At 38.5% G+C, this 26,207-nt stretch overlaps 3 protein-coding genes across 5 annotated transcripts in view; 1 reads left to right on the top strand and 2 right to left on the bottom strand.

The window, feature by feature from the left end:
- LOC137962371 (transportin MOS14) overlaps window positions 1-8,281 on the top strand; it is an 83,931-nt gene extending 75,650 nt beyond the window's left edge. Inside the window, exons 22-24 of one of the 3 annotated variants that reach the window (XM_068809194.1) lie at window positions 4,684-4,841; window positions 6,876-6,992; window positions 7,303-8,281. In XM_068809194.1, coding sequence (XP_068665295.1) covers window positions 4,684-4,841; window positions 6,876-6,992; window positions 7,303-7,527 — 500 coding nt within the window. In that variant the 3' untranslated portion in view covers window positions 7,528-8,281. The other 2 variants (XM_068809196.1, XM_068809195.1) reach the window with 2 other exon arrangements.
- A 2,547-nt stretch (window positions 8,282-10,828) lies between these two features.
- On the bottom strand, window positions 10,829-16,708 carry LOC137963578 (NADH dehydrogenase [ubiquinone] 1 alpha subcomplex subunit 2). The gene is made up of 3 exons (XM_068810707.1): window positions 16,571-16,708; window positions 16,142-16,248; window positions 10,829-11,193 (listed from the first exon to the last, which is right to left on the bottom strand). The coding sequence occupies exons 1-3, from the start codon at window positions 16,654-16,656 to the stop codon at window positions 11,087-11,089; spliced, it is 300 nt and encodes a 99-aa protein (XP_068666808.1). The 5' UTR covers window positions 16,657-16,708; the 3' UTR covers window positions 10,829-11,086.
- A 604-nt stretch (window positions 16,709-17,312) lies between these two features.
- LOC137962715 (probable arabinosyltransferase ARAD1) lies at window positions 17,313-25,603 on the bottom strand. The gene is made up of 9 exons (XM_068809741.1): window positions 24,996-25,603; window positions 24,658-24,831; window positions 23,780-23,937; window positions 20,053-20,200; window positions 19,273-19,388; window positions 19,047-19,185; window positions 18,448-18,558; window positions 18,197-18,265; window positions 17,313-17,547 (listed from the first exon to the last, which is right to left on the bottom strand). The coding sequence occupies exons 1-9, from the start codon at window positions 25,488-25,490 to the stop codon at window positions 17,428-17,430; spliced, it is 1,530 nt and encodes a 509-aa protein (XP_068665842.1). The 5' UTR covers window positions 25,491-25,603; the 3' UTR covers window positions 17,313-17,427.
- Window positions 25,604-26,207: the final 604 nt, after the last annotated feature.

The following is a 26,207-nucleotide window of genomic DNA, read 5'->3' on the forward strand; positions in this document are numbered from 1 at the left end:
ATGTACCTCAGTAATTGTTCTACTTATTTCTATGATGTTCCTAACAACTTCTGAAGATGTTTTATATTGATGTTAAAAGTTTGTTTATTCTAGAAATTTACTGCCTTCAATATTCAGTAAAATAAAGTTTGTCTTTCAAGCAATGCATAGCAATCTTGGGTGGGGAGTTCTGCTGTCCAAACTTTCCCATAACACTATTTTGCATCAGTTTTGTTATGAGTACTTTGAGGCTGTTTGTTGAATGTTCTCATAATTTCACCATCATAACTTTCACAAACAGCAAGACTGTAGTTAAATGAAAGTTGTATATGGAGCAAAGCAGTAACTCTTATTAGGCACATGTGAGGGTGAAAATGGTTCTTATCCATGCTGGACCTCTAATTAAAATCTTGTTTCGCACTAGTACTTGGACCCAGTTCCAGATGGATGTTGAAAACAGGCTTTTCTTATCTAATTGAAAGATTAGTCTAGCAATAAACTTAATAATGAGGTGCATACGCTCATGTTATTATAGTTGCTTTCCTTTCTTGATATATTTCTTTAAGATTATAAATTGCAGAGATTATATGTGATGGCATATGTATCAAACAAGGCTGTTGTTTGGTTTTCATTAAGTGGACAGGATGGGTGCAAATCATTCCATTTGGGCGATGATGCTTCCTAGCTAGAAGTGTCACTTGGGAAAATCTCTGCCCCCAAAAATTCACCCGCATCTTATGACTATGGGGAAAATCCTCGCATACACCTAATAAAGTTAACCAGCGTAGTTTATGTTAGAAAGCAATCAATTTAAGCTCTTTGTGGAGGCTGAGGCAATGGATGGACTCTTCATTGTGTCCCTTCAGATTTAGGAATTTGGGAGCACTCTTTTTAAAAATTTAGTTTGTTCTCTCATGAACTCCTTTTCCATTTCCCATGGGCAGTTTTTTAGCATAACCTCTACCACATGGTAAAATTTTTACAGTGCCTTTTATCTGCAACAATTTCTTGGGTGATTTAGTGAGGATTATTAAAGTTTTTCTTCTCCACGAATGCTTCTCCCTAGCACTCTACTCATGATCCCGAGGATTTATCGGACTCTGAATCCACAACTGAGGCAGTTCCCCTGCTGGAATTACCATCATCACCCATTTTGGCTACATACCAAAGGACCCGCCTTGTGTCAAATCAGTCAGGTGAGTCTACTGCTAGCATGGCAGCACCCCCCCCCCCCCCCCCCCCAACTGCTTGCAGCACCCAACCATCTCCCCCTTCCACCCCCAAATGAGAGATCTCAGAGGCTGATTGAAGAACTTCTCTCAGAGGCTGATTGAAGAACTTCAGAACGAGCGTCATCGGTACAATGACGAAACATGACAAAATATGATGAATTTGGCCCGGCTTTTGGGGGTGGTTTACCATGCCATGCTTCCAAGAGATATCAATTTTTCGGGAGTCCAAAATGATTTTGATCTTCTGGAATGTTCAGGGAGTGGGTTCTGCTCGAAAGTGATCAATCATTTGTCGCTTCCTGACCCAATTCAAGCCTTCTATAATTGTGCTTCAGGAGACGAAGTGTCAAGCCTTGGATGGCAGGCTCGCACATATAAGATCATTGCAAGACTTGGTTTCTAGCACATATAAGATCATTGCCAGACTTCTCTCACATCGGCTCAAGACGATCCTTCCTGTAGTGATCAATCGTGGTCAAAGTGCCTTCCTAAAGGGCAAAAACATCTTGGACTCCACTATGGCGGCCCATGAGCTTGTCGACCATTTCACCCATTCAAAGAAACCATGTTTTGCTCTGAAGTTGGATATGTTGAAAGCTTTCGACCGTGTTAATTGGATTATGTTGGAGGATCTCATGAGCCTTATGGGTTTTGGGGATCAGTGGAGATTCTGGATCAGGAGCTGCTTATCCTCGACATCCTACTCGCTCATCCTCAATGGAACAGCCTGTGGTTTCTTCATGGGTTCTAGGGGGCTGAGACACGGCGATCCCCTCTCCCCGCTTTTATTCAACATCGTGGCAGAATGTCTCTCAGCAATGTTCTATTCTACTAAAGATTGCAGATGGTTAGCCCTAACCAGTAATTCTCCGGCTTTTGATATTCCAGTCCTCCAATATGCTGTCGACACCATGATCTTTGGGGACAGAACTATGAATGGTATTAGAAGAATCAAGGCAGTTTTAGGGCTTTTCGAGTTATGCTCTGGGCAAAAGGTTAATTGGAGGAAAACCTCGCTGATGGGCTTTAACATTGACCCGAGGACTCTCTCGGAAATGGCGAGTGTTCTGGGATTCACAGAATCATCCACCCCCTCCACTTACCTCGGGCTGTCGACACAATGATCTTTGGGGACGGAATTATGAATGGTATTAGAAGAATCAAGGCGGTTTTAGGGCTTTTCTTGTTATGCTCTGGGCAAAAGGTTAATTGGAGGAAAACCTCACTAATGGGCTTTAACATTGACCCGAGGACTCTCTCAGAAATGATGGGTGTTCTGGGATTCACAGAATCATCCACCCCCTCCACTTTCCTCAGGCTTCCTCTATTCTCGGGGCACATATGCAAGGACCTTTGGGCTCCGGTGATTGAAAAATCTAGTTGCAGCTTTTATGTGGACCAACGGGGGAAGCAGAAGGTGGTTATCATCTATCTGGAAATCTTTCTATCTTCTCCTCATATTTTTGCTTCTATGTGGGCAATCTATCAGATTTTGGGAGGATTGGTGGTTGGGCAATGTGCCTTTGCAAAAGTCTTTTCCTAGTGTCTTTTACCTTTCCTTGCAGACGAGGATTTTAGTTGTTGAGGCCACATGTGATGGGGGTGGAATCTTCATCCTCGCCGGGGCCTATCGAATCCGGAAGCTCTGGAGGCCAATCACCTTTTGGACACCATTCAGCTGACCAAGATTCAGGTTCGAGGCTGGGATAGGTTAATTGGTGGCCTGAAAAAAGTAGCTTCTTCTCAGTCACATCTGCGTACCACTTAATTAGAGGATGGCTCACTCACAGTACGGGGCATGAGGTGGCTTTCACTTGGTGTCTCAGTGCCCCTCCCTCATTTGGAGCGTTTGCCTTAACAAAATTCTTTCGGCGAACAATTTCAGAAAGCATGGTCAGCACGCAGTGGATACCACAAGTCCTTTTGGCAAATCTATTGAGGAAACTGTCAACCACCTGCTCCTTTTATACCCCTTCTCTTGGGAGGTTTGGACAACGATTTAATCCAGTTTTTTATACATGTGGATCTCTCTGCCGTCTGTCGTATGCTCATTGGTTCATCCATCCCTGGCCTTGGTAGATTTGATCTCTGCTTGCTCTGTCGTCATCCCATGGGGTCTTTGGAATGAGCGCAACCAAAGACGGTTCAACCCCAAATTTGAATCCCCTGAGAGAGTCACTGAAATCATTTCAGGGAATATTTCTACTTGGCTTCACACCAAGAAAGCCTACTCCCCTTTCACTGGACCCTCCATTAGAGACAATTGGCATTGCCTTGCCCAACTTCATACAACCTCGAAGCCCCTAACTGTAACTGAGTGGACACCGCCACAACTCGGCATCCTTAAGTTAAATTTTGATGGCTCCTCTCTTGGCAACCTTGGGAAAGCTGGTTTCGACTGTGTAGTTCTTGACTCCATGGGCAATCAGATCATCTCTTTTGCCGGTCATCTCGGTATCGCGGACTCCACGACGGTTGAGCTCCACGGCCTCCTCAATGGGCTCTGCATCTTCCGGGATCACTGCATCGGCCCCATCCACATCGAGGGGGATTCCAAGGTGGTGATTGGTTCCTATGCACGCTCTTCTGCTCTCCCTTGACGTCATTGGGACACCTTTTATGAAATTATAGAAATTGTAAGTCTTTTTTATTGTATTTGGTCTCACATCCCAAAATCTTCTAATTCTGTTGCCGATGTTCTGGCCAAGCAGGGAGTTTCCCTTCAATAACTTGTTAGGTGTTTGCTCCCTTGAGGTTGTGTTCTTTTGTTCTCTCTCATAATAAAATCACCTTTCATAAAAAAAAAAAGTTTTTTGTCTCATTTTATTTTGGGCTAATAAGTTTCCTAATTTGGTAGGGATAATTATTCTTGTATGCTTTGCCATTTTGTTTGTATAGATTCCACAGAGGCTTAGATGCATGCCCTCCTGCTTGGTCTTTTCATACTACTCGTTTCTGGTTTTCTCTGTTGAAGGGAACTCTGCACTAGTGGTTAGTTGGGCTTTCAGGCACTCTGATCCATGGCAGCATCTTCAGTATTTTGACAGAAGCATTAGTAGTTTGAGATTAGTTGGAGTGTATGCTCTGAGGAAAACCAATCAGTTGGCTGATTCCCTTGGGAAAGCAGGGATCTCTTAGCTACACCTTGTTGTTGGGAACTCCTATTCCCTTGTCCCCTCTTTATTTTCATTGTTTGACTTTTGTTTTGTACGTTCCCTCTTAGCTACACCTTTGTTTCCCTTGCTTGTTTTGCAAAAGAGAACAGCAGTTTTGCCATACTTCCTTGAGTATTAACTACATTCACTTTTTTAGCCCTTGGTGTGTTATCCTGCTACTTCTCTGCTGGAATTTGGGCATCAGTCTTTGTAATAAATGACTCCTTTTACTTCACACTTTCAAAGCTTCATAAGATTCAGTAAGGAAGATTCTTATCAATGTCTATTTATGTTTCGATTTTACTGTTACTTTTCAGGTTTCCTAGAGGTTAGCCTGAACTCCTTGTTGGAATCTATCAATTGTATCGCTGAAGGAACATTGCCTGCGATAGCTGTTCAGGTTTTAGCTCATAGTGGTGAAGGGATGATATCAAATATTCTTTATGCTCTACTTGGTGTATCAGCTATGTCAAGGGTACGTTACTGTCTTTTAGTCCTTGTGACAAATACTTATTTGATTTAATTTTAGATATACCAGGTAATTACCGTGACTACTATAGCTGTGCTATTTAAGTTGTGCTACTTTAAAGTCAGGCGTAAATGGGTTACTTGTAATGGAAATGATCCAGGCCATGATCAGAACTTGGCCAATCCAAACTGCATCTTGAACCAAGTGACTCTGCCCAGACCTAAGCCAACCCTAATTTCTTTACCTTTTACTACGTCAATTAGGTCAGCTTGGACTGATTGCCAAGGAGAAATATGATGTCATAAAGCTCCATTTACGGGTCTGGGGCAGAAAGATCTCAATGAGAAACATGATGTCCTGTATGTCATGCCTTAATCGTGAGTTTACCTCTTCCTGTAGGTCATTTATGGATAACTTCCAGTGGTTGGTGCTTTATAGGAGGACAATGTCAAGTTGATCTGATACGATTGTTCATGAATTCAAGTGGTTGTTTTTTTGAATGGTGAATGAATATTATAAAAAAAAAAGTTAAACTAGTAGGTACAAAAGAATTTAAAAATACAAAAGAAAGGAAAAGAAAGGAATTCTAATAATGCATAAGAAAGTTGAAAATCTTAGTTACAACAAGATGTATTTGTGATATTCCTTCTTAAGCTAATGCATCTGCCTCTGAATTTGCCAATGGATGGACATAATTCCAAGAGCACTGCAACGAGCCAATAATATCCATAAGCTGGAGAATATGTCTATCAAAACACCATGGTGGGTCGGTGAAGCCTTTCCCCCAAGAGATAACAGCTTGAGAATCATTTTTCAATCAACTACTGCTGAAAGAAATGTTCTGTATAAACCCTAACACTCTGCAAGACTGCATTTACTTCAGCCATAGCTGAATACCTATAGGGCCTGAGAAAGTTAGTAGTGTGAGGCCATTTCTGATCAATCCTATTATACCACACATGGTCCTGGGTTCCCTTTACCACTGCCATCAAAGCTGAGTTTTAAATGTCCGGTAGGAAGGGAATTCCATGCTTCTATATTGAATCAGTTATTAAAAGAAGCTGTATCAGAAACCACCATCTTTTGGTCACCTAAAGCTCAATTTTCATGGGAGCTCTAAAGGCAATCCCGGGCCAGGTGGAGTCAGGGGAATTATCAGAAATCATGAGGGCGTCTCTCTACTAACATTTTCAGTACCCATTGGTGAAGTAGATTCTACATTGGCAGAAGTGACATCTGTTCCTTGAGGGCATTCGACAATATTGGAATTATTTTTTACACCCATTAATCATAGACATGAAATATCTTTGGGAAAAAGTATGACTTATCCTCCTTGGCAATTTGATAGGCAGTTCCTCCAAATTGCAGATTTAATATACACCTTCAGATCTCTTGGCAACACATCCATCGTTCTGGAAATTCAGTAGCAGATTCCCTAGCTAAGGATGGGATCTTCCTCAAGCTGATTGCAAACATGAATTTCACCACTTAGCACTATTGTATTTTTTATTTTGCTTTTTGTAATTTTTTATTTTATTTTCCATTTGCCATATTCTCACTGTCTTGTAGTTTTGTTTCTTATTTAATACAATTATCCATCATTCAAGAAAAAAGGAGTAAGCTGTATCAATAGGTATACTCTGCATCTTCTGCCATCACTGAAGGCACATAATACAGTAAACTTGTTGGTCCATAAAAGGCATCTGTCAGAGGAAGTGCATCACTTGGGTAATATGACAAGTATCATATGCATAAATCAGCCAAACCCGAGCCATGTTATTCTTTCCGTCTTAAAAACTTGACAGATAAGATTACCTGATATCAGTGATGAGAAACATTTCATTCTGCCAACTTTTCCTAAACAATTCGCATTTATGTTGTATGAATAATATAGGCTTGTATTTTTCATGTAAGTAACTATTAGCAAGAAGAAAATTATTTTATGATTCAACAATTATCATGCAGCGATCATGCTTCTTTTGCTAGGCATGCCTATTATGACACCCTCTGTACTACTGGTGTCACTTGCCGTTTTAACAGGTTCACAAGACAGCGACAATCTTGCAACAACTAGCAGCAATCTGCAGTCTAAGTGAGAGTAGCTCTTGGAAGACTGTTCTTGGTTGGCATTGTTTGCGCAAATGGATGCTTTCAACAGTATGTACATTGTGCTTTATTCTAGTGCTTGTTCTAGGATTGAAGTTTAGAGAGGTTAACAATGTTCATTGACTTGAATGCCAAGGAATGTATTTTATGCACTCTCTATGTTGTATTTGTAGCTTCTCTTGATGACTGCTTAAACTGTGGGGAGGAAAGAGAAGTTTTGACCCTTTGAACTGAAAACCCCTCTACTGGCATTCGCATGATATCCTTGCTATACCTTACCGTGAATTGAACCATAGTGAACTTTGTTTTTTTAAGATTTACCTTTTTATCTTTTTTTATTGGTTTTGAATGATGGTCACAGGTTCAAGCTCTGCCGCCTGAATATTTGAAGCAAGGGGAAGCAGAAATCCTTGTGCCCACATGGCTAAAGGCCCTTGCAAGTGCTGCTTCAGACTACCTTCAAAGCATGACCAGTGGAGGGAGGAATGATCATGGTTACCACATGCAAGGGAAGGGTGGAAGGGCTCTGAAGCGCATTATTCGAGATTTTGCAGATACCCATCGTAACATCCCAAATTTGACATGATCACCAGAATTTAACCTGTTTGTCATACCCCCAACTGTCACTTTCGGTGCACCGGGTTCTGACCGCATGTTGCTCACTGCACCTATCATGGAAATTGTAAATGAAAAAGGTGCTTTAGCAACATGAGATTGGGATTCAGCGGTCTATCCCAAGAGGCACCATCTCTAATCTTTTCTACATGTATACCAATCCAGGGCCACAAAATTTTGTTCTTACACATCCAGTCAAAGTTACAGGAAAGCAAATTCAAATTGCTATTCACTGTGTACAACCGTTCAGATGCTGGAGGAATTATAGAACACCACATCACGTTACTGGATGTTTGCATAAGTTAATGAAATTACCCAAAATTTACATTCATTGAAATCTACAGAAAATCTATGTTATGGGCTATTTATTGTGAAGCTGATGGGCTCCACAATGTGAATAAACGTGGCCGATATTGTGGTCAGAAGACTTTCCAGCTATTCTATAGGGCAGTGGCCATTGCTTCAATGTAAAGACTTTTGTTAGAATGATCATTCTTTGCCGTCTTTGATTACCTGTTTCGACTGGCTTCTATGTTCAGGAAACGGGATCACCGAATGAAGGGAGACTTATTAACGCTAAATATATTCTGCGGAAAGTGTAGCTTGTTTGAAAAAGATCATGCAGTGAACATGAATGGGTAATGCCATATCAGACCACAAAGGATACGTAGGTGTATGTCTTCTCCACTGGTTTACTGTGCGTCCAGGTGGATATTGGCGTTAGATTCTGTATGGACTATTTGTTGAAATCAATAAATTTTGGACACCTGATTTATTAGGGGCAATTGGTGCCAGGGGATAATAAATTTGTTCCATATATATCGCTTCCACAGCAACTCTGAAAACTTCGCACTTTCTCACCATTTATTTATCCGTAGTAAAAAATACAGGCCATCATCATCAGCTTCATAAAACGTACGGCAATCGATTTTATATTTTTTTCTGTTCTAACTTTTTAAGCACCTTGAACATTTTCTTCCAAATTTCGTTGCAAACTTTACCTAAAATTAGATTAAAAACACTGCAAAACTGTTTTCTATTGTCACCAAATTCTTACTTTTTTTTATTTGTTGAAAAACAAACCTTGGGGCATTTTAGTTATTTTATTTTATCTTTATTTATATCTTGATGTCCAACTATGTTTATAGAACAAATTTCATGTGAAGTAGACACGTGGAATAAGAGATATAGAGATATTAGGGTTTATACTTAAGTAAGAATATTTTTGTAATTGTACCTAACTCTTGTTATAAATAAAGATTGAGGGACATGCAAGCCCGCAACTCAGATCAATCTTCACTTTCTCTCCCTCTCATTCTCTCTCTTCAACCTTCTCCCTTTTTAACTTTTTCATGGTATCAGAGCAATTGATCGCATCTGGAAGACTTTTTATCAAGTTTTCATCCTTTTGAAGTATGACGTTACATAAAGGGAAAGATCTTTATCCAATTTTTCGGTTATTGGTTAGTAAAAATAAAAAAATTCTCCTTTTCGGTTTCCAGTTCTAGTGTTCTAAGAACAGTTTTTTATGTAGGTTTTTTATGTTGATCTCAAGATGTGTGCCAACTTCCAGACCTGCCAATGCTGACGTCATCTTTGACATCTGTTTGTGTACTGTATCTTTTGGAATTTGATTCTTGTGTTGGATATATCTTGACCTACGCACATCCTCTATCTACCTTAACTGTAATTTTATGTGGTGGGGTCCACTTAAGCTAGTTGATTTGGAACTTTTTAGAAGTTTTATTTGATCTTTTTGGTATTCTTATATATCTGATATGACTAATTCTGATGAGGTTTATATTCCAACTAAAGAAGCATATAATCCGGATGAAAAAATATTATTACTATCACCTCTGAAAAGTTGATAGTGATTGTTAAGTTGGGTCCAAGACCCATCCCAAAATGACTAACCAACTTAGGAAACCTCTTTCCCAGCTAATAAACTCAAGATTTTTGTACTCATTAATCCATGTGGGACTATTCCTTAACACTCTCTCTCACGTGTAGGCCCTCTTTTGTAGATTTACAAGTGGATAATTTAGGTGTAGGCCATCTTTTGTAGGTCTACAAGTGGATAGTTTTAGGTGTAAGCCTTCTTTTGTAACTCTACAAGTGGATAGTTTAGGTGTAGCCCCACATATGAGTACATACTCTGTTACCGTGTTAAGTTGGGTCTAAGGCCCATTCCAAAAATGACTAGCCAACTTAAGAAACCTCTTGCTCAACTAATAAACTCAAGATTTTTTTACTCATTAATCCATATGAGACTATTCATTAACAGTGATAATGACCTTACTTGGTCCAAATATGTTAGAATATACCTAAAGGGCAGAAGAAGAAAACTGAAATTCATTAGGGATGGCCCTCCTGTCCCTCAAGATGATGAGTTGGAGGCTGAAGACAGTGAAGTGAGAACTTGGATTACCAACATCATGGAATCTACTATTAAGAGCCAAGTTATGAATTTTGAAACTGTCAAAGCCATATGGCTGTCTTTGGAAGTTTTTTATGGACAAGAAAGCAATATTTCCAAGGTTTATGAACTATAGACAAATTTATTTGGCTTGAAAAAAGTTATTTTATCCGAGATGCAGTAATGAAGAAAGAGGTAACCACTTCATATGCTCGGTCTAGTAATCAATTCCACAATATTTTAACTAAAGCACTAAGAAAACGTAAAATTTTCAAACTTATGCGATAAGTTGGGACTATTTAATATATATACTCTCTAGTTTAAGGGGAGTGATAAAAACCAAGTACAAAGATATTTTGGTTATTTCATCTTTGTTTATATGTCTTGATATAATTTTGCTCATATACATCTAACTATATTAGACCAAGTTTCATGTAAAAACGACAGGTAGAATAAAAGATACAAAGAGATTAAGGTTTACACTTAAGTAAGGATATTTTTTATAATTAAACCCCCAACTCTTATTATAAATAGAGGTTGGGGGACGTACATGCCCCCATTATCACCACTTTTTCACCACTTTTTCTCCCTCTCGTGCTCTCTCTTCAACCTTCTCTCTTCTTAACTTTTTCATTAATAATAACCAATAAGACTTAATTCTAGAGAACACAGGAAAACCCCCAGCCATTTGACTAAAGACCCAATCCACCGAACTTTTATTTTGATCACTAAACCATGCCTTGGACTCTGTCATGCGAATGACAGCACCAACCTGAATCCTCGAGATGCTCGACGTGACCAGCATCAACCAGCAAGGCAACTTCACCCAAATCAAAAAAAAAAAAAGCTGCCCAACTTGAAATCTATAAATTGAGGGCATTCCCTTGAAATAAAAAGAGAATCGTATCTGCAAATGTGTGAACTAGTTCAAACTTGCTGAAATATCTTTCCAGAAATGTGAAACAGATGCAGTTTTCACATCATCAATAGCGAGGATGCTGATTTCATCACAGAAACGCAACAGATATTCTAAAGACAAGCTCCCACATGTTTACCTAAAGTTTATTTTGGGCTTCTGCTGTAAAAGATCGTAATATATTGTTTCAACAGCAAATCAGATTTTAATGTCATCAGCTGCTTTGACAAGTGCATGAACAGCTGCTGTGATTTCTGCTTCGTTTTTCAAATCATCCAGATTAACGTACCTTTCGATGCCCATATCTGTTGAAAGTTAAAAACAGTTCATCAGAGAGGGGAACAATATAGAAACAAAAAATCGTATAAACAATAAGGAGGATTAAATTAGGAGCACAAACTGGACGAGCTGTCCTTATGAAAAATTATGCAAATTTTATCAAGCATAGAAAAGAAAAAAGTACAAGATCCACAACGAGGAAAAACACTTGAGGGTCTCAGGCCTTAAAGAGCGTCAACAACCAAATAAGCCTCAATAACTTGCAACACAAACAATTCTTTATATTGAGACTTTGCATTTTAGGTAGACTACTGCAGTAGTTACTACTTTTATATATGCCCAGCTTTTCATAGATAAACTCCATTATTTTCTAAAAAGAGTAGACTCATACAAAGCACAGTAGCAAGTTTTCTGCAGAATATTCAGTACTTTCTTCTATAGATCAAATTTGTAAACTCTGGGCCACAGTGAACTTCAATTGCATGTGCAAGTTTAAAATGGGTTTTCAGAGAACCCATCCAAGTCATGCAGGGACAAGAAAGGGATGGGTATGAGGAAAAACTTTTGCCACAGATAAGGATGGGACAACATAAAACTTCTGACTCAATTGACTTTGATCACTGGTTCAGTTGAATTTGGTGCATCTACATATTATAAAAAAAAAAAGAATATAATCATATGATCTTAATATTGCATGTGCTCTCGGAACCATGCTGGATCAAGCAGGGACTTTGATTCTTTAACTGAGACTATAAATATTATCATTTTCTATCAACATCATAAAGAACATCAAGCAAAAGAAGTCACAATCAAATAGTTTAGTGTTCTAATCATAAACATGAAACAACCACATGATGTTACTATAGATATTGGCCAAGGGCAACGGAATGGTGAAAACCTAGGATATGCTTTTATATAACAAAGTTCACCACATCCATAATGATTTGTACACTTGCTAAAGATTCATTTTGACTTGTAAAAGCTATACAATAGGCTGAATCAAGTACATGCATCCTCAGTACGAAATGCTGCAATTGATTCAAATTAGTCAGTAAAAATAGATATAAATTTACAAAAAAGTATTTGATTAGACCAAAATGAATAAATTTGAAAAAAAAAAACTGACGACTTTGGCAGGCGCTAATCATTTGGAGAACATGACAGAGAAACAACTTTCCCTCTCACGAACATCCACTTCAACATTTCAAAAAAAAAAATCCTTAATACTCTTGATAATTTTTTAAATATTAAATTACTTTATTTATCAACTAGATGGGTCACACAAAAATTTAACAATCATAATTTTCCTTTTTAAAGTGGAAGGTTTTTTATGCTTTAGAAAAGAGAGCTTTATTAAACATGGTAGCATACAAGAATAGTAATAATGGCATCATACAAGCATGTAACGGATGTATTTTAATGAACTAAATGCACTTAATGAATGTGGCATTATATAAAACATTAGAAAAGGTGAGTTTATCATTGAAATCGGCTCCAACACCAAGGTAATAGAGAAAGCTCGGGCAAGTTTTAGACCAACCAATATTTATAGAAAATCAGATTAAATTTCATCTAATCCTGGTTAACTCAGGCGCAGTCACAGGTTGACTTGCCCAGTTTTCCAAATATGTGCAAAACCTGCTCTATGTAGAACAATTGGAAAAGAAAAATAAAAATGGTATAGTAAGGCAGTGAGGGGGGAGTTGTTTATTTTAAATTGGGAAAGAGTCAAGAAGAAAACCCATCACAGGTAGGGTTGGGCATCAGTTCGGGTTTTCTTCCTCACCTCGCAGTCGGGGACGAGGTTGAGGAAAAATAACTGCACAGATTCGGGACGGGGACAGGTTTTACTAAACCCAACCCCAACCGAACCCCGATCTTAACCTACCTACCTAACTTATATACCTTTTTTCAAAATTATATGTATTTAAAAAATAAAAAAGAAAGAAATTCTTTAATTTTGGAGATTTTTTATTATCCTTTATTTATATAGTAATACTTTTATATAGATAATTTTTTTTAGAATTTTTATAATATTAAATGAATGGTAGATTTGGCCTTGGGCCAAAGTAGAGGGATGGGTCGGGGATATGGGGATGGGGCGGAGCCGGGGTTGCAGAGACGGAGATCAGGTCGGAATCGGGGTTGCAGGGACAGGTTTTTTACGGGGCCAGATTCTGGTCTTCAAAAACCCAACCCTGACCTGACCTATGCCTACCCCTAATCACAGGAACTATGTCAAATGCAGACATTTTTATGCTGCAATAGAGGAACTGAACCCACCCTGTCACATCCACTGGCCACAGTGAAATTTATGAACAATGGGTACAAAATGTTAGTATATAACTGAGTATGCCCGACACTCCAAAGGAAATGAAAGAATCCATGCTTTTATACAGTTGCCTGTATGTGCATCAAAATAATCATATTTCTTGTGGCAAAGCATATATATACAACAGAAAAATGACAAGCAGTACAGAAATGCATAAAAGATGTCCGGATCAAGAAAATATTGATGCCCCAAAGCAACTGTACGACATTGGAGGACTCAAAATCTGGAACTACAAGCTCAATCAACACAACTGCAGACTCATTTGTAAGATTTCATAATTGATAACTAATTTTTATTTTCCTTTTTCCTTCAAAATGTGCATTTAAATTTGGATGACAGGATCCAGAAGATAAGTATAGGAAGATTGACTTCCTTTTTTTTTTGGACAATAACATTTTCTTTTCAAGACAATGGATTGTGTCTTTGGCTCAATGGCCACATTGGTCAGTTGGAGGGGGGGGGACAGTTGTAGTGTGAGGTCTTGGATTCAGGTCTCACCGAAGTAATAATGAAAAAACATTTTCTTTAATTTGCTAGCTTCACTGTGACCAGTAAGCACCTAGTGGATTTCTTTGACCGACTTAGCCACTTTCCATAGCAAAAACAAAAGTGGATCTCAGGGAAAATGAGGCATGAATTAGAAAAAAAAAGAGGAAGATGCCAGAAAAACATGCAGATATTTTTAAAGTAGCAGGTTTATATTAAAAGGAAAATTTGCAGCCTCAGGACTGCAAATACCATATCTGATGCGCTACCAAGCCTTTAATTGCTGGTTGGGGATTCTTTTCCCCTTGTTTTAGCTTGAAGAAACTACTTTTCCTCTCTCTGTACTATGTAATCCAATTTTGGAGTTAAACACTAAAGCACCAGAAATTCACCATTACAAAATAAAAATAAAAGAAATCTTCTTGGAAGAATTGAGCAAAGCAGTCTAGTATGCAAGTGGAAATGCACACCAAATTGATCTATTCAATTCTTCCAAAAAAAAGTGATGCAAAATCTCTGAACCCTGATAGAGAGGTTTACACAGCACCATGCAACCCTTGGTTGTCCAATTTGTGTGACCAACAAATATTACTTTCAACAAAATTTGGCCAATAGTAACACATTAACAGAATTAACCAGAGTCCACTTTAAGTCAATCTAATCTTTCTTGGAAAAGCATCTCCAAGAACCTTTTTTGCTTCAAACATATCCGTGCTTGAATTTTAATAGAGAAACCCATTGGTCAAAGACATCTCCAACCATTACAAACTTAACTAAATAATGTGCCTCATCATAATAAAACCCTCATTTTATCGAAAAATGTGCCTTATCTTCCTCCATCATATTATGTATTGAATATTATAGCTAAGATAAATTCAAATATTAGCTCTTTAGCTCAATGAAAGTTAATTTAGCTCTTGACTCTTCCTTTCTCGACCATCTCATTAGAACAAGAAACATGGAAACTTTTAAACACTCCGAAGCCAATATGTGGTACTGCAGGAAACAAATGCCTGTAGTCACACAGAAGACAACACAGATGACAGCAAATGCAGCTATCAAGCAAGTTGCACATGCCATACATAAAGCAGCACATCTAGCATACTTACCCCAAAGAAGTCTAACATAGACCAAGTTATGTTTGGGAAACTTATCTGCACACTCATGTGCCTCTTCTTTGGATATGTCAGTGGCATATTCAATGCTGTTTCAAATAAGTATGATGTGTGTCCAACGGAGATTTCTTTAGGAAATCATGTTGCACATGCTTTCTAGCGTGACTCATTTGACTTGCTTGCCAATTACATGTGGAGCCCTATGGTTTTCCCTGTATGACTCATATATCTAGTATGTCATCATATAACTTTTTTATCAAGTCCATTTTCAGCTGTTCACAAATGTAACCCTCTATGTCCATCTTTTCTATTTCTTCTGGCAGAAAGTTGATACTTCACAAACCTATTCTCACAATAAAAGAGAGATCTGACTAGTTTTTATTTACAAAAGACTGCTACCTATGTACATAATAACTAGGCAAATTACTGTTAATATAATTTAAGGGAGCATAAAAAAATAATTGGTAATTCATTAATATCTTGAATCTGATTCCATCATTTGGAATTCTTGCTTAGAAAAAATACAGATACTGAGAAGTCATTGATTGCTAGCACATAATGAAACCTACCAACAAATGCAAAGAGCTGTAAAAATATGCTCAATCAATGAACTCTAATTTTTATGATCCACATATTGAGTCAGAAAGACACTTTCTCCATACGTCAAGGATTAGCTGCTGAAGGTTCAGGATAGCAAAAGAAAAAAAAGAGATAGGTAATTTGAAGAAAATTCAGGGTTTCTACTTAACTCGTCAACACAATAAATTCAAAGAAATTTTAATGAAACATTCAGTAAATAAGTCACACCGACAAAGACTGGAAAACATGAAGAATAAACATGAATCAAAGGCATTTAGCTGCCATAGAAGAAAAATACAATCAAGGATGCACAGCCCAGCTTTTTGTATCTCAGAGAAGAAAAATGCAACAAGGACAAAGCTTTCATCATCAAACACTACCAGAAAGCAAATATGTGAAGCTGCTTATGAAGCCAAAAAGATAAACCAACTCCCTCAATTAGACTAAAATAGAACAACATACCATATCTCGCCCAAACTTGAGGTTTTGATCCAGTAGATTCTCGGATTAATAAAGGAAATTTGGGATTTAGAGTCTTGAAATCTTTATAGTTCCGGTGAACAAATTCCCTGTATAACGTCGCAGAAATCAGAAAAGGCATGCAAACCCACGTAAAACTGTTTGTCGTCAAAGCCAATAATAGCGATAAGAGAAAATGCAATCCATGAACTTTATCTAATTTTTGGAGAAAGAGAAGAGAAAGGACCACATCAAAACACAGCAAGAATAATAAAATGCCCGTCTACGGGTTCCGGTATGACAATATTTCTAATTCTCAGATTGTCACATACTAATTCTCCATTTTTTCATATTTTTAAGGTCTATTCTCCACTTCTTTTGAGAAGGAAGAAGAGAAGTCATTAAAGCAGATCCGAAATGATAAGGAAATACCTAGTAAGAGCGCTTTCCGGAGAATTCTGACAGTAGAGAAAACGGAGCTCTTTCAGGTTGCGAGACAGATTCGCTCTCCAAGCCATTTCTGTCCGTCAGTGCAAACAGCAAAAGAGACCGCGCTGGAGCGGAGAGATTGAATATAGCTCGAGGGATATATATCATAGTCATTTGCTTTGCAAGGGATCTGACCGGTTGGGGTCGATTTATGTAATTTGCCCGGCCTTGGCCAATATGACGCAAACCCGGGTGCCGGAAGATCCGGTTACCACTTAACAATTACCAAAGGTAAAATCGAAGTCCATGGAGCAATTACGATCGTGGTTGGCATATATAGTAGGACCAGGCATATTAGCCAATATGTTTTTAATGTAACATATATCACGGATTTAAGTTTCGGAAAATCTAAAATTCTGTAGAATTGATTTGAATGATTGGTCTGTACTCAGTTTGTCTATGCACAAGCTCTTGAATACTGCGTCAGTAATGCGATGCCCTCTTCCTTCATCAATTCTGAGTAATCCACATTCCGCAACAGTTTTCTAAAATAGATCTTGAGAAAGTACATCCTTCCGAATAGAATAGTTGAAATGAAACGGTGAGGTTTTCATCACTCTATTCATGCCAGATGTAATAAGGTAGGGCAAAGGCAAACATGCGGTACACATCTCCAGCAGTATAATGGTTCTTTACCATGCTGTTAGATACACATGTGCAAGATTCAAGAGTCATAAGAGCTCAGTGAAATCATTGAGAATATGTATTCTATCAAAAGAGGTGAGAATTTATGATGATCACATAAACTTCTCTCCAAAACAATAAAATCAACAAAATAGGCATAAAGAAACAAGAAAAAGTCATGAGAGTCTGGTGACGTTTGGTTGCTTGCAATCACAGAAGCAGACCATCCTGGAACCATTCACCACACGCTGTGACCGGCGCACATGCAGCTTAATGTTTGTGAGCTTCCCTGTGATCTGTTGCAAAGATTTGAAACAATATTATTCCATAATCCAACATGTGCATATATACTAACATATTCACACACATACACATTCACACACACGCAGAGAAGCAAGGTAAAGGAAATGACATTTGAATAACTATTTTAGCTACTCTCATAGCACCTACAGATAAGCGTTTATCATTTACAGGTTTAGATTACTGCAGATCACGAAGCCCACCTCACAGATTTCCTATAGAATGAACTAATGTTTTATTTTATTTTTTTTAAAGTTTCCTGTAGATTTTTTTTCCTCACAAATTTTCTTTTAAAATTAGTTTCCTATAGGACGAAACTAGTTTTGAACTCATAGTACATATCATGGTCAGTCATATGGATTTGGGATACCAAAAATCTGACATAATCTTATTTAATTATGAATTGCCAAAAAGAGAGGAATTGTTGTGTATGTGGTTACCAAGAAATTCGAAACAAAATCGCATTGGAAGGGCAGAATCTGATACATCCCAATTCACATGCGGACACTTGAACAATCAAAAAGACCAAGATGGCACACCATTGGACAGAAACTAAATATTATAAGAAACGGGCACATGAAAATTGTGGCTTCAAAGTCAGCCTCATTCACTTGATTCACCATAGGGGAAAAAGGTATCACATACCATTCTCCCGGTCAAATCCTCTGGACCCAAAGGCTGAGCTGGACTTGAATATAAAAAATGCCTCGAGTACTACATAGATCAAAACACCAAATCAACCAGTTAGATGCATTCTCTTGTTTGGTCAAACAGCCATCATCACCCTGTTTACCTTTCACAAAATAAACACAAGACAGCACTAGAAAGAGAGACAGAAGCCCTCTAGGACAGAACATAGAACAAAATCATCGAGGGAAAGAGAAGAACCACGAAACCTTGGCAAGGTGGGTTTGCATTTCCCTTATTTTCTGAGGTCTGATACTCTTGAGGAAGTTTATAAGCCAGCCAGTTTGTATAGCATCACTGGAAGAAACAAATGTAGCTATCTGCATATTATACAGAATTTCAGAATTCACTCAACAGATTCAGGAAGTCTGTTAAGGAAAAGGACATGGAGAATTCTATCATACTCAGGAAATAGATTCACCCTGTGTTAGCCAAATAGAAAATAGTAACTAGCACGAAATTTTTAAATTAAATTAAAGAAAATAGATATAAATCATTTTCACCTCCCTCTACAGTAATCGACATAAACTGGCAGCAACTGCAGAGGTTGGGAGAGAGGATTTATAGAGAAAACAGTGAAGTAATGTGTCAATGCAGATGAATGCAGAGGAGACACGAAAAGCTTTTTACTCGGGAAGCATATGCATGCTGCACTCAACAAAGGAGGTGCACGAATAAATATAAACAACTCAAAGTCTAGCAACATTCAAGATGATACATATGTCAAATTATTGGAGACTGGAAATATGAACATAGAATGACCTCAAACATATTGCAGTAAATATACCAACAAAATGAAGGATCACACCTTCCTATAATCAAGTAATCCTTCAAAAGGAAGTTCTACTTCATCACTGATTATGACAGGGATGCAACCACTAACAATTGCATCGAACAGCCTAGCAGATGATGGAGTGTCTCCCGCAGGGGTCAGGCAGAAAAGGGATCTGTAAACAATAAAAGCCATCTGATTACAAACATGAAAGCTAAAAACTGAAAAGACAAAAACAAAGAAAACGCCAACCATATTTTACCTACGCATCCCATTTTGAGCTGCTTCTTTTCCACCCTCACCAGCAGTGCCCTCAACCATAACAACACCCTCAACTCCCTGCAGCACTGCTACAAGTTTGCCACGAATTTTTCCTCCCTGAAGTGGTATTGAATTGTAGAGTTAACCGAGACAACACTAAAAATTAAGAAATTTAGCACAACAGAAGAAAAGAGCACAGAAAAGAGAAACAAATAAGAAGAAGAAGAGGAAAATGAAGGCAGAAAATGAAGAAGAAAGAAGAAAGAGACAAAAGACACCAAAGGATGTATCAAGTTAGAAAACAAATAGACAGAGCAAAATGAATAGAACAGGGAATTAAACAACAAAATTGCTAAACATTGCATCCCCAAGGCCAAGATGTCCATATTGTCCCTTGGAGGGAACTGACAAATATTTACTTTCACTGTAGGGAAATTTTTCTTTTCTTTCACATTTTTCATCTTTGTTTCTGTGTATACAGATGATGATAAACACCAAGATGATGTTTATGATGGTACAGCTTCTGTTCTTATTTCCTCATTTCCCTTTGGGCAGCTTGAGACACATGATGTACCACAAACCACAATCAACCAAATGTTTCAATTCATATGGAGGTGAAATTGTTCATAAATGAACCAGGGTAAAGTCAAGGTAAAGTCACAATGTGCACTCAAGGTAAAGTCACACGAGGAGGTTTTCAGAAGTGTAAACAAAATGAATCTGATCACTCAAAACCTTATCAATGTAAACAAGACATGAAATCTGAGAGGAAAAAACTTACAGCATTCCTTTTAAGCCTTCCTCGGAAGAAAAGAAATGTTTTTCGTTGAGATTGACTTTCTGATAAACATTTGGAATCACAAACTTCAACATTTGGTACATAAGGAAGAATGACATCCTTTTCAAGCCAGACTTGTCCAGGCTTGTACCTGTGTGTATTGTCAGAAAATCAGTTATGACACTTTGCATTAGGCCAGTGGCCGTCCAAGCCTACTCAGCTGTATCTATAAAAATGCTAACTAAGACAAGGAAGCTGCAACAGATACAGACTTATTTCCAAAATCCCATAACTAGCACAGGAAAAAATGAATCCCAGAGTCATTAGCAAGTTGGTGGTAACAAACTTGAAGAGGATCATATCTAGCAAGTTGGTAGTAACAAACTTGAAGAGGATCATGTCTCAGAATAATCAACAGAGCCTTATTCCATTTATGCCAGGGTCAACTAGCTGAATCTTACTCCATCCTCCTACAGCATTTACTAAGTCATTTAGTACATTGCCTTCCTGAAATCTTGCATAACCAAGCATGCACGTAATTTTCAGCCTTCTCTATTTGTTGCTGGTCAATCAACCAACTTCAAGCAAGACCCTCTCACCTCTACCATAGACGTTCTTTTCTCATATATTAGTTTACTTCTAAGGAGTCCCTGATATGCCCTTTCTGGGTTTTGGCACACATCCATCTTGCCCTTCTCCTTGTCACCATCTTCTTTTGTAGATACTATACTACTTAATGTGCAGCATCCATAGTATAATTAATAGGAGGTAAATATAGAAGAAAGGTATCTCAAAAGCTAGATTAAGCACTAAAGAGGTTGAAAAGAATGGAAAACAAAGAACGGATAAGGGACTGAATATCAGTAAAACACATCACAACTAATGGCCATCTTTCTTTCTGGGATATAACAGCATTAGAAATTAAAGAAAAGCATTTTGGATATCCAAAAAACATGGAAGCCGGTCAAAAGAAATGAAATCAAGAAAACAAATAAACACTTGACCACCTAAAAACATGCTCCTTTCTTTTTTGGTTCAATTAGTTTTTACAAGTTTCAGAATGCAAAAGCATGCATGGCAGCATGGGAATGATACCCATGGTTGCAGAAGGTCTAAAGTAACTGCAGGTTTTAATTTCTTGATTTAGGCAGTGAGGTACTTGGTTCACACCATCACTCATGAAACTCTCTGGCTGACTCATTAGCTAAAGCAGCAACAAAAAGCAACATTTTATAGCTGGTCATTCAATTACCTTGATAATAATTTTTCTCTTTCTGCTCTCTGGTATTTTTCTTTTTCTAGGCTTCTCTCCAACCCCAAGGAACAAACCGGTAATATCTTCCCTCTTTTGCTCTCCACTCCTCTTTTATTGTTTATTCTACTTGCTTAATAAAATCACCATTATTCAGAAACACACACACACACATCAATTAGAGTCATGCATTGATCACAGTGTCACTCTAGAAGTCCCCCTTGACATAGGAAAAGGCAGACTCCATAAGGTGTCTGTCTCAAAAAATAAAACTTAACAGTTCTATCTTTCGAGCAGAACAATTTAAGCTCATCGCCCTAAGTCTACATGAGACTCACATTCTCTTAAATTCCTCAACCTGCACAGAATATGGCAGTTAACATTACCAACCACTAAACACATGGAAGAACATGACACACTTATATCAGCAGTTAGTTCATCAAGCATAAAATGTACAAACTGCAAATGTAATGTACATTAAACTTATAAGTAGGGTTAGAACTCCTTCTCTGTTTCTTTTCATTGTGCCATATGGGATGACATTGCATTGTCCACAAACCTTTGTAATTTTGCTTTTGCTTTGTATGTTTCTGGAACTTGCCTCCTGTGGGGAGCTGCCTAAACCCTAAATCCAAGCAAATCCAAAACCAAATACCATAAAAAGTTGATCAGTGTTGTATACTCATAATCTCCTCACCCCAACAAATTGTAGTTATAACCACCTCATATGTATAATCCTTGTCAGCGATTGTCTCTCATAAGAACTTTCCTTCCTACCACCAATCAAATCAGGTTTATATGCACTAATATACACATCTATTCATGTCATTTCTTGCAAAATATACTTCCTACACCAGGCAACACAGAATCACAATAACTTAAGAAACATAGAGAACACCCTTCTCAAATATCTAAAATTCCAATTCACCAGAGAGAGATTTGAATTCCACGTGAGAAAGGAATGCACCCCCCCCCCCCCCCACGCTAAGTTCTTCATTTGGTCTGCCTTCAGAAACAAAATCTTAACCTCTGATGCTTTAATTTGTCGGGGCACCTCTATCTTGGACTATCACTGCCCCTTCTGCATAAATACCCCGACTCCAATTCTGTGCATCGAGAAACCTTGTTGACACTGTCCTATCTCTAGTCAATTCGCAGCTCCCAAAGCTAGGAAAAATGATTTTATCTTGCTGCATTGGTCATATTATTTGGGCTCTCTGGAAAGAACGAAACAAAAAGAAATTCAAACTCAAATCTTGTCCTATTGAGGTTTTGACTGACCAAATATCTAGTCAAGTCTCTGTTTGGCTCTTAAACAGAAAAGAATTCAAAAAATTCAGTGACTCAAACTTCAGAGGAAACTGGCAATCTATTGCTGAGATGTCCCTTCCCTCTTGCCCCCCTTCTATGGCCACATGGACCCCGCCTCCACCTGGATACATAAAGCTCAACTTTGATGGCAGTGCATTAGGCTGCCCTGGTGTCAAAGTCGTTCCATCCACTCTTGTTAGAATTTGTGGTCTGAGTTAGGTACTTGGCTTTCAACACCTTAAACGGCTAGTCTTTTTCGGGTTGTATCGGCTAAGTGTCTGACTCAGAACTTCGTAGTTAAGCGAGCCTGGGTGAGAATAATTCTAGGATGGGTGACCTCCAGGGAAGTACTCTTGCCTAGGACTTTGACATGGTATCAGAGTTGGGCACGCCATGTCCCGCGTTCGAATCCCGTGAGAAGCGGTCAAGAATGGGCGGGGTGGGTGTCAGAGTCGTTCCATCCACTCTTGTTAGAGTTTGTGGTCTGAGTTAGGTACTTGGCTTTCCGCACCTTAAACGGCTAGTCTTTTCGGGTTGTATTGGCTAGGTATCTGACTCAGAACTTTGTAGTTAAGCGAGCATGAGCGAGAGTAATTCTAGGATGGGTGACCTCCTAGGAAGTACTCTTGCCTAGGACTTTGACACCTGGTCCTGCAGGTTTTGGTGGTGTCATCCACAATGGAAATAGCGAACTCCTCTTCTCATATGCTGGTCCCCTTGGCAGCTCAAATTTTACTACAGCAGAACTCTCTGGCCTTCTGCACGGGCTCAAGGACTTCTCCGGCCATCTCTCTGGCCCCCTTTGTATTGAAGGTGATTCAACAGTAGTCATCAATTGGTGTACTAACCATGGTCACCCCCCGTAGAGACATTGGGATATGTTTAATGAAATTTGTAATTTACTTTCTGGGTTAAATTGTATATGGAAACACATTCCACGCTCTGCTAATCACTTAGCAAACTCTCAGGCTAAAGCGGGTGTGTCTCTCCAACACTTTGTTGTGGAGACAGGCCCTCAAAGCTAGGTTTGTATACCCTTTGTTTATCAATACACACACTTTCATTAAAAAAAAAAACAACCTGCCCTCCTCCCAATCTACTTATGTTAAAGAAATAAAAGTCATAACTTAATATTGAACAAAAAAAAGTTTGTCAGATTATAATTACCAGTTCCCAGTAGAATCCATGTCAGGTAGAAGCCAAATTGCTTTCTTCATGAACCTACGAACAGACTTGAAAGACCAAGGATGGTGAACTGGAAGAATATGGTCCCTTCCTTCAGATCGCTGCCAGGCTGGTTGGTCTGTCACCCACTTCAGAGCCTCCTATGTTTACAATATAATAATGGATAAGAACTCAACTTCTAGTAAGAACTAACGAGAACAGAAGAAACACTAGATCTTGATTGCACCCAACAGTAATCCATTAAAGAATCTTCCAAAAAACACGAGTTGTATGAAGTCAGCTATTGCAGAAAATTTCTCTATGACTTGATCTTATAACAGAAGCATCATATTTATTCACCCTGATGTTATCTGTTGCAAATCATAACTTGTAGTGACCATTATATGTGTTATTTCTCTATTCATATGTCAAAGAGATTGCTGCTACCTTTTTTGGCTCATTGAAGCATGATTTACTTCTAGTGAGTTACTTTCAGATAAGAAACTAAATATAGTGTCTTCAACAATATTAAGTACAACCATGCTTAATGTGAAATTCGACACAAAAAGAGACTCAATCAACATTAAACGCATTGGTATTGGCAAATTTACTTTTTACTCACACATTAGAACTTATGAAAGGGTGTTTAATATCTTCATCATCTAGAACAAGCTTTGACGTATCCTTTAGTAAGGCTGGATGGGAGAAATAATTGAAAATTATCGAGCAACTAAACAAATCAGCTAACATTAACTTCTAGCTTCAACATGTGAACGCAAAATAAAGGTAATCCAGTAAACTGTTGCAAGTAGGTTATCCTTGAAATTTAAGCAGACACACAAAAATCACGGGAAACATAAACCTTGGGCATGCGCCCACACCCTGTATAGTGATTTGCACTGTTGTTTCTCCAAGAAGAAGTAGCTGATGGTGGAAAAGAAAGGAATGTAGAACAGATCTGCATCCTCTTGTCGATGAACTCTCACAACGTTTTTCAACAGCCTTTCTGACTCTGGAGCAATCAAATCCGCCCATAGCCAATAATCGACAGAATGCTGCAGACATTAACCGAAAGAACTTTAGCACTTAATTTTTTTTTTTCTGTGCAATTATTGAGAAATTCACAATGGTGTGGAAAATACAGTATGAGAAGAAGAAGAATTCCTCGAGAAAAAAAAATGTCGTTGCACCATTAACAGAAACTTTAACAAGGAGGTACCTGTTCAATTAACCGATGCACAGGGCTTCCGTTGGAGGTTAGATTCTCTGTATTCTTGTAGGTATTCCGAAATAACCCCAGCAAGTCGTACGTAAACTTATCAGGCATGTCATAAACATAAACTCTTAAAACTCCTGTCCTATCATCAAAAGAATTCTCATAAAACCGCTCAGTTTCTCTCAGCCGCATAGCGTCGTCGAGCTCGTTAGCAGATCGCCAATCATCAACAGAGTTGGAACCGACCGGAGATCTAGAATTCCGAGATCCAGAGGTGAGAAAAGTCTCTAGAGAAGAAACGAAGGAGTAATTAGGTCTGGGGTTTGAGCTTTTGGAGGGTGAGATGGTGCCCCGATGAGAAATAAGGGAGGAAGAAGGGGAGTAAAACAAGAACGCGGCGAGGACGATAAGGGAGAGACATAGGAGGAGAATCAGTGGGGTGGAAGAGAAGGGGAAAGAGAGATGGCGAGATCTAGATTGGAGATGCTTTCCGGCCATGGGTTAAGAGCATAGGACGGAGGCCGTGCAGTTGGGACGTAAGGGAGCCGAACTACCGTCGGAGTAAGAACTGAAGCCTAACACCGCAAATCGCGAAGTGGCTGACGGTTGTGCTCCTTCTATGTTTCCGTATTCCCGACGGTCGCGACTCCAATAAAATATATACGTCTTTTTTCTTCGATTAATTCATTTTAGTTGTTTCACACTTTAACTGATAACGCCCTTTCTTTACCAAAAAAATTGCGCTTTTGCTTGCGGCTGGAGATGGGGTTGGGTTTTACGGAAAATCCCCAACTCGAAAACAGGGTTCAAATGTTTTCTAATTAAATTTAAAATGAAAATACTAAAAAATTATTTATTAATTATTTTTTCAACATAAAATAGACAGGAAAGTCAAACTTTTCTTAAGCAGCTTTCATTGACTAAAGTTAATTGATTGAAGACGTGGCATTAAATTTTTATCCTCACAGTTTAGACATATGCGGACCAGTTCTTGTGGCCGCGTAGTTTAGAAGATTTCATGGTCACCGACTCACCTGTGGCACCGCCTCACCGGCCGGTTGAGTCACGGCATACGTCACATCTGGTCGGCGCGAACGCGGAACAAGGGCAATTTCGATATTTTGATGTGTAGAAGCCCATTTCTGTAAATACTAGAAGCTTTAGCGTCAAATGAATAGAACGGAAGGGTTAAGGCTTTGGTGGCGGCTAGGTTGT

This window comes from Aristolochia californica, unplaced genomic scaffold (assembly GCF_029961685.1).
Source record: "Aristolochia californica isolate CCGP_79_NKW_82.1479 unplaced genomic scaffold, dmAriCali1.0.hap1 SCAF_4, whole genome shotgun sequence".
Lineage (NCBI taxonomy): Eukaryota > Viridiplantae > Streptophyta > Magnoliopsida > Piperales > Aristolochiaceae > Aristolochia > Aristolochia californica.

Coding starts and splice junctions, on each gene's coding strand:
- LOC137963578 (XM_068810707.1), bottom strand. CDS start 16,656: ATGGCTTGGAGAGCGAATCTGTCTCGCAACCTGAAAGAGCTCCGTTTT. Junction 16,249..16,570: donor CCGGAAAGCGCTCTTACTAG/GTATTTCCTTAT, acceptor GACGTTATACAG/GGAATTTGTTCACCGGAACT. Junction 11,194..16,141: donor TCAAGTTTGGGCGAGATATG/GTATGTTGTTCT, acceptor AACTTTCAACAG/ATATGGGCATCGAAAGGTAC.
- LOC137962715 (XM_068809741.1), bottom strand. CDS start 25,490: ATGGCCGGAAAGCATCTCCAATCTAGATCTCGCCATCTCTCTTTCCCC. Junction 20,201..23,779: donor ATGGATTCTACTGGGAACTG/GTAATTATAATC, acceptor CAATACACACAG/GTACAAGCCTGGACAAGTCT. Junction 18,266..18,447: donor TGCAAACCCACCTTGCCAAG/GTTTCGTGGTTC, acceptor TGATCTATGTAG/TACTCGAGGCATTTTTTATA.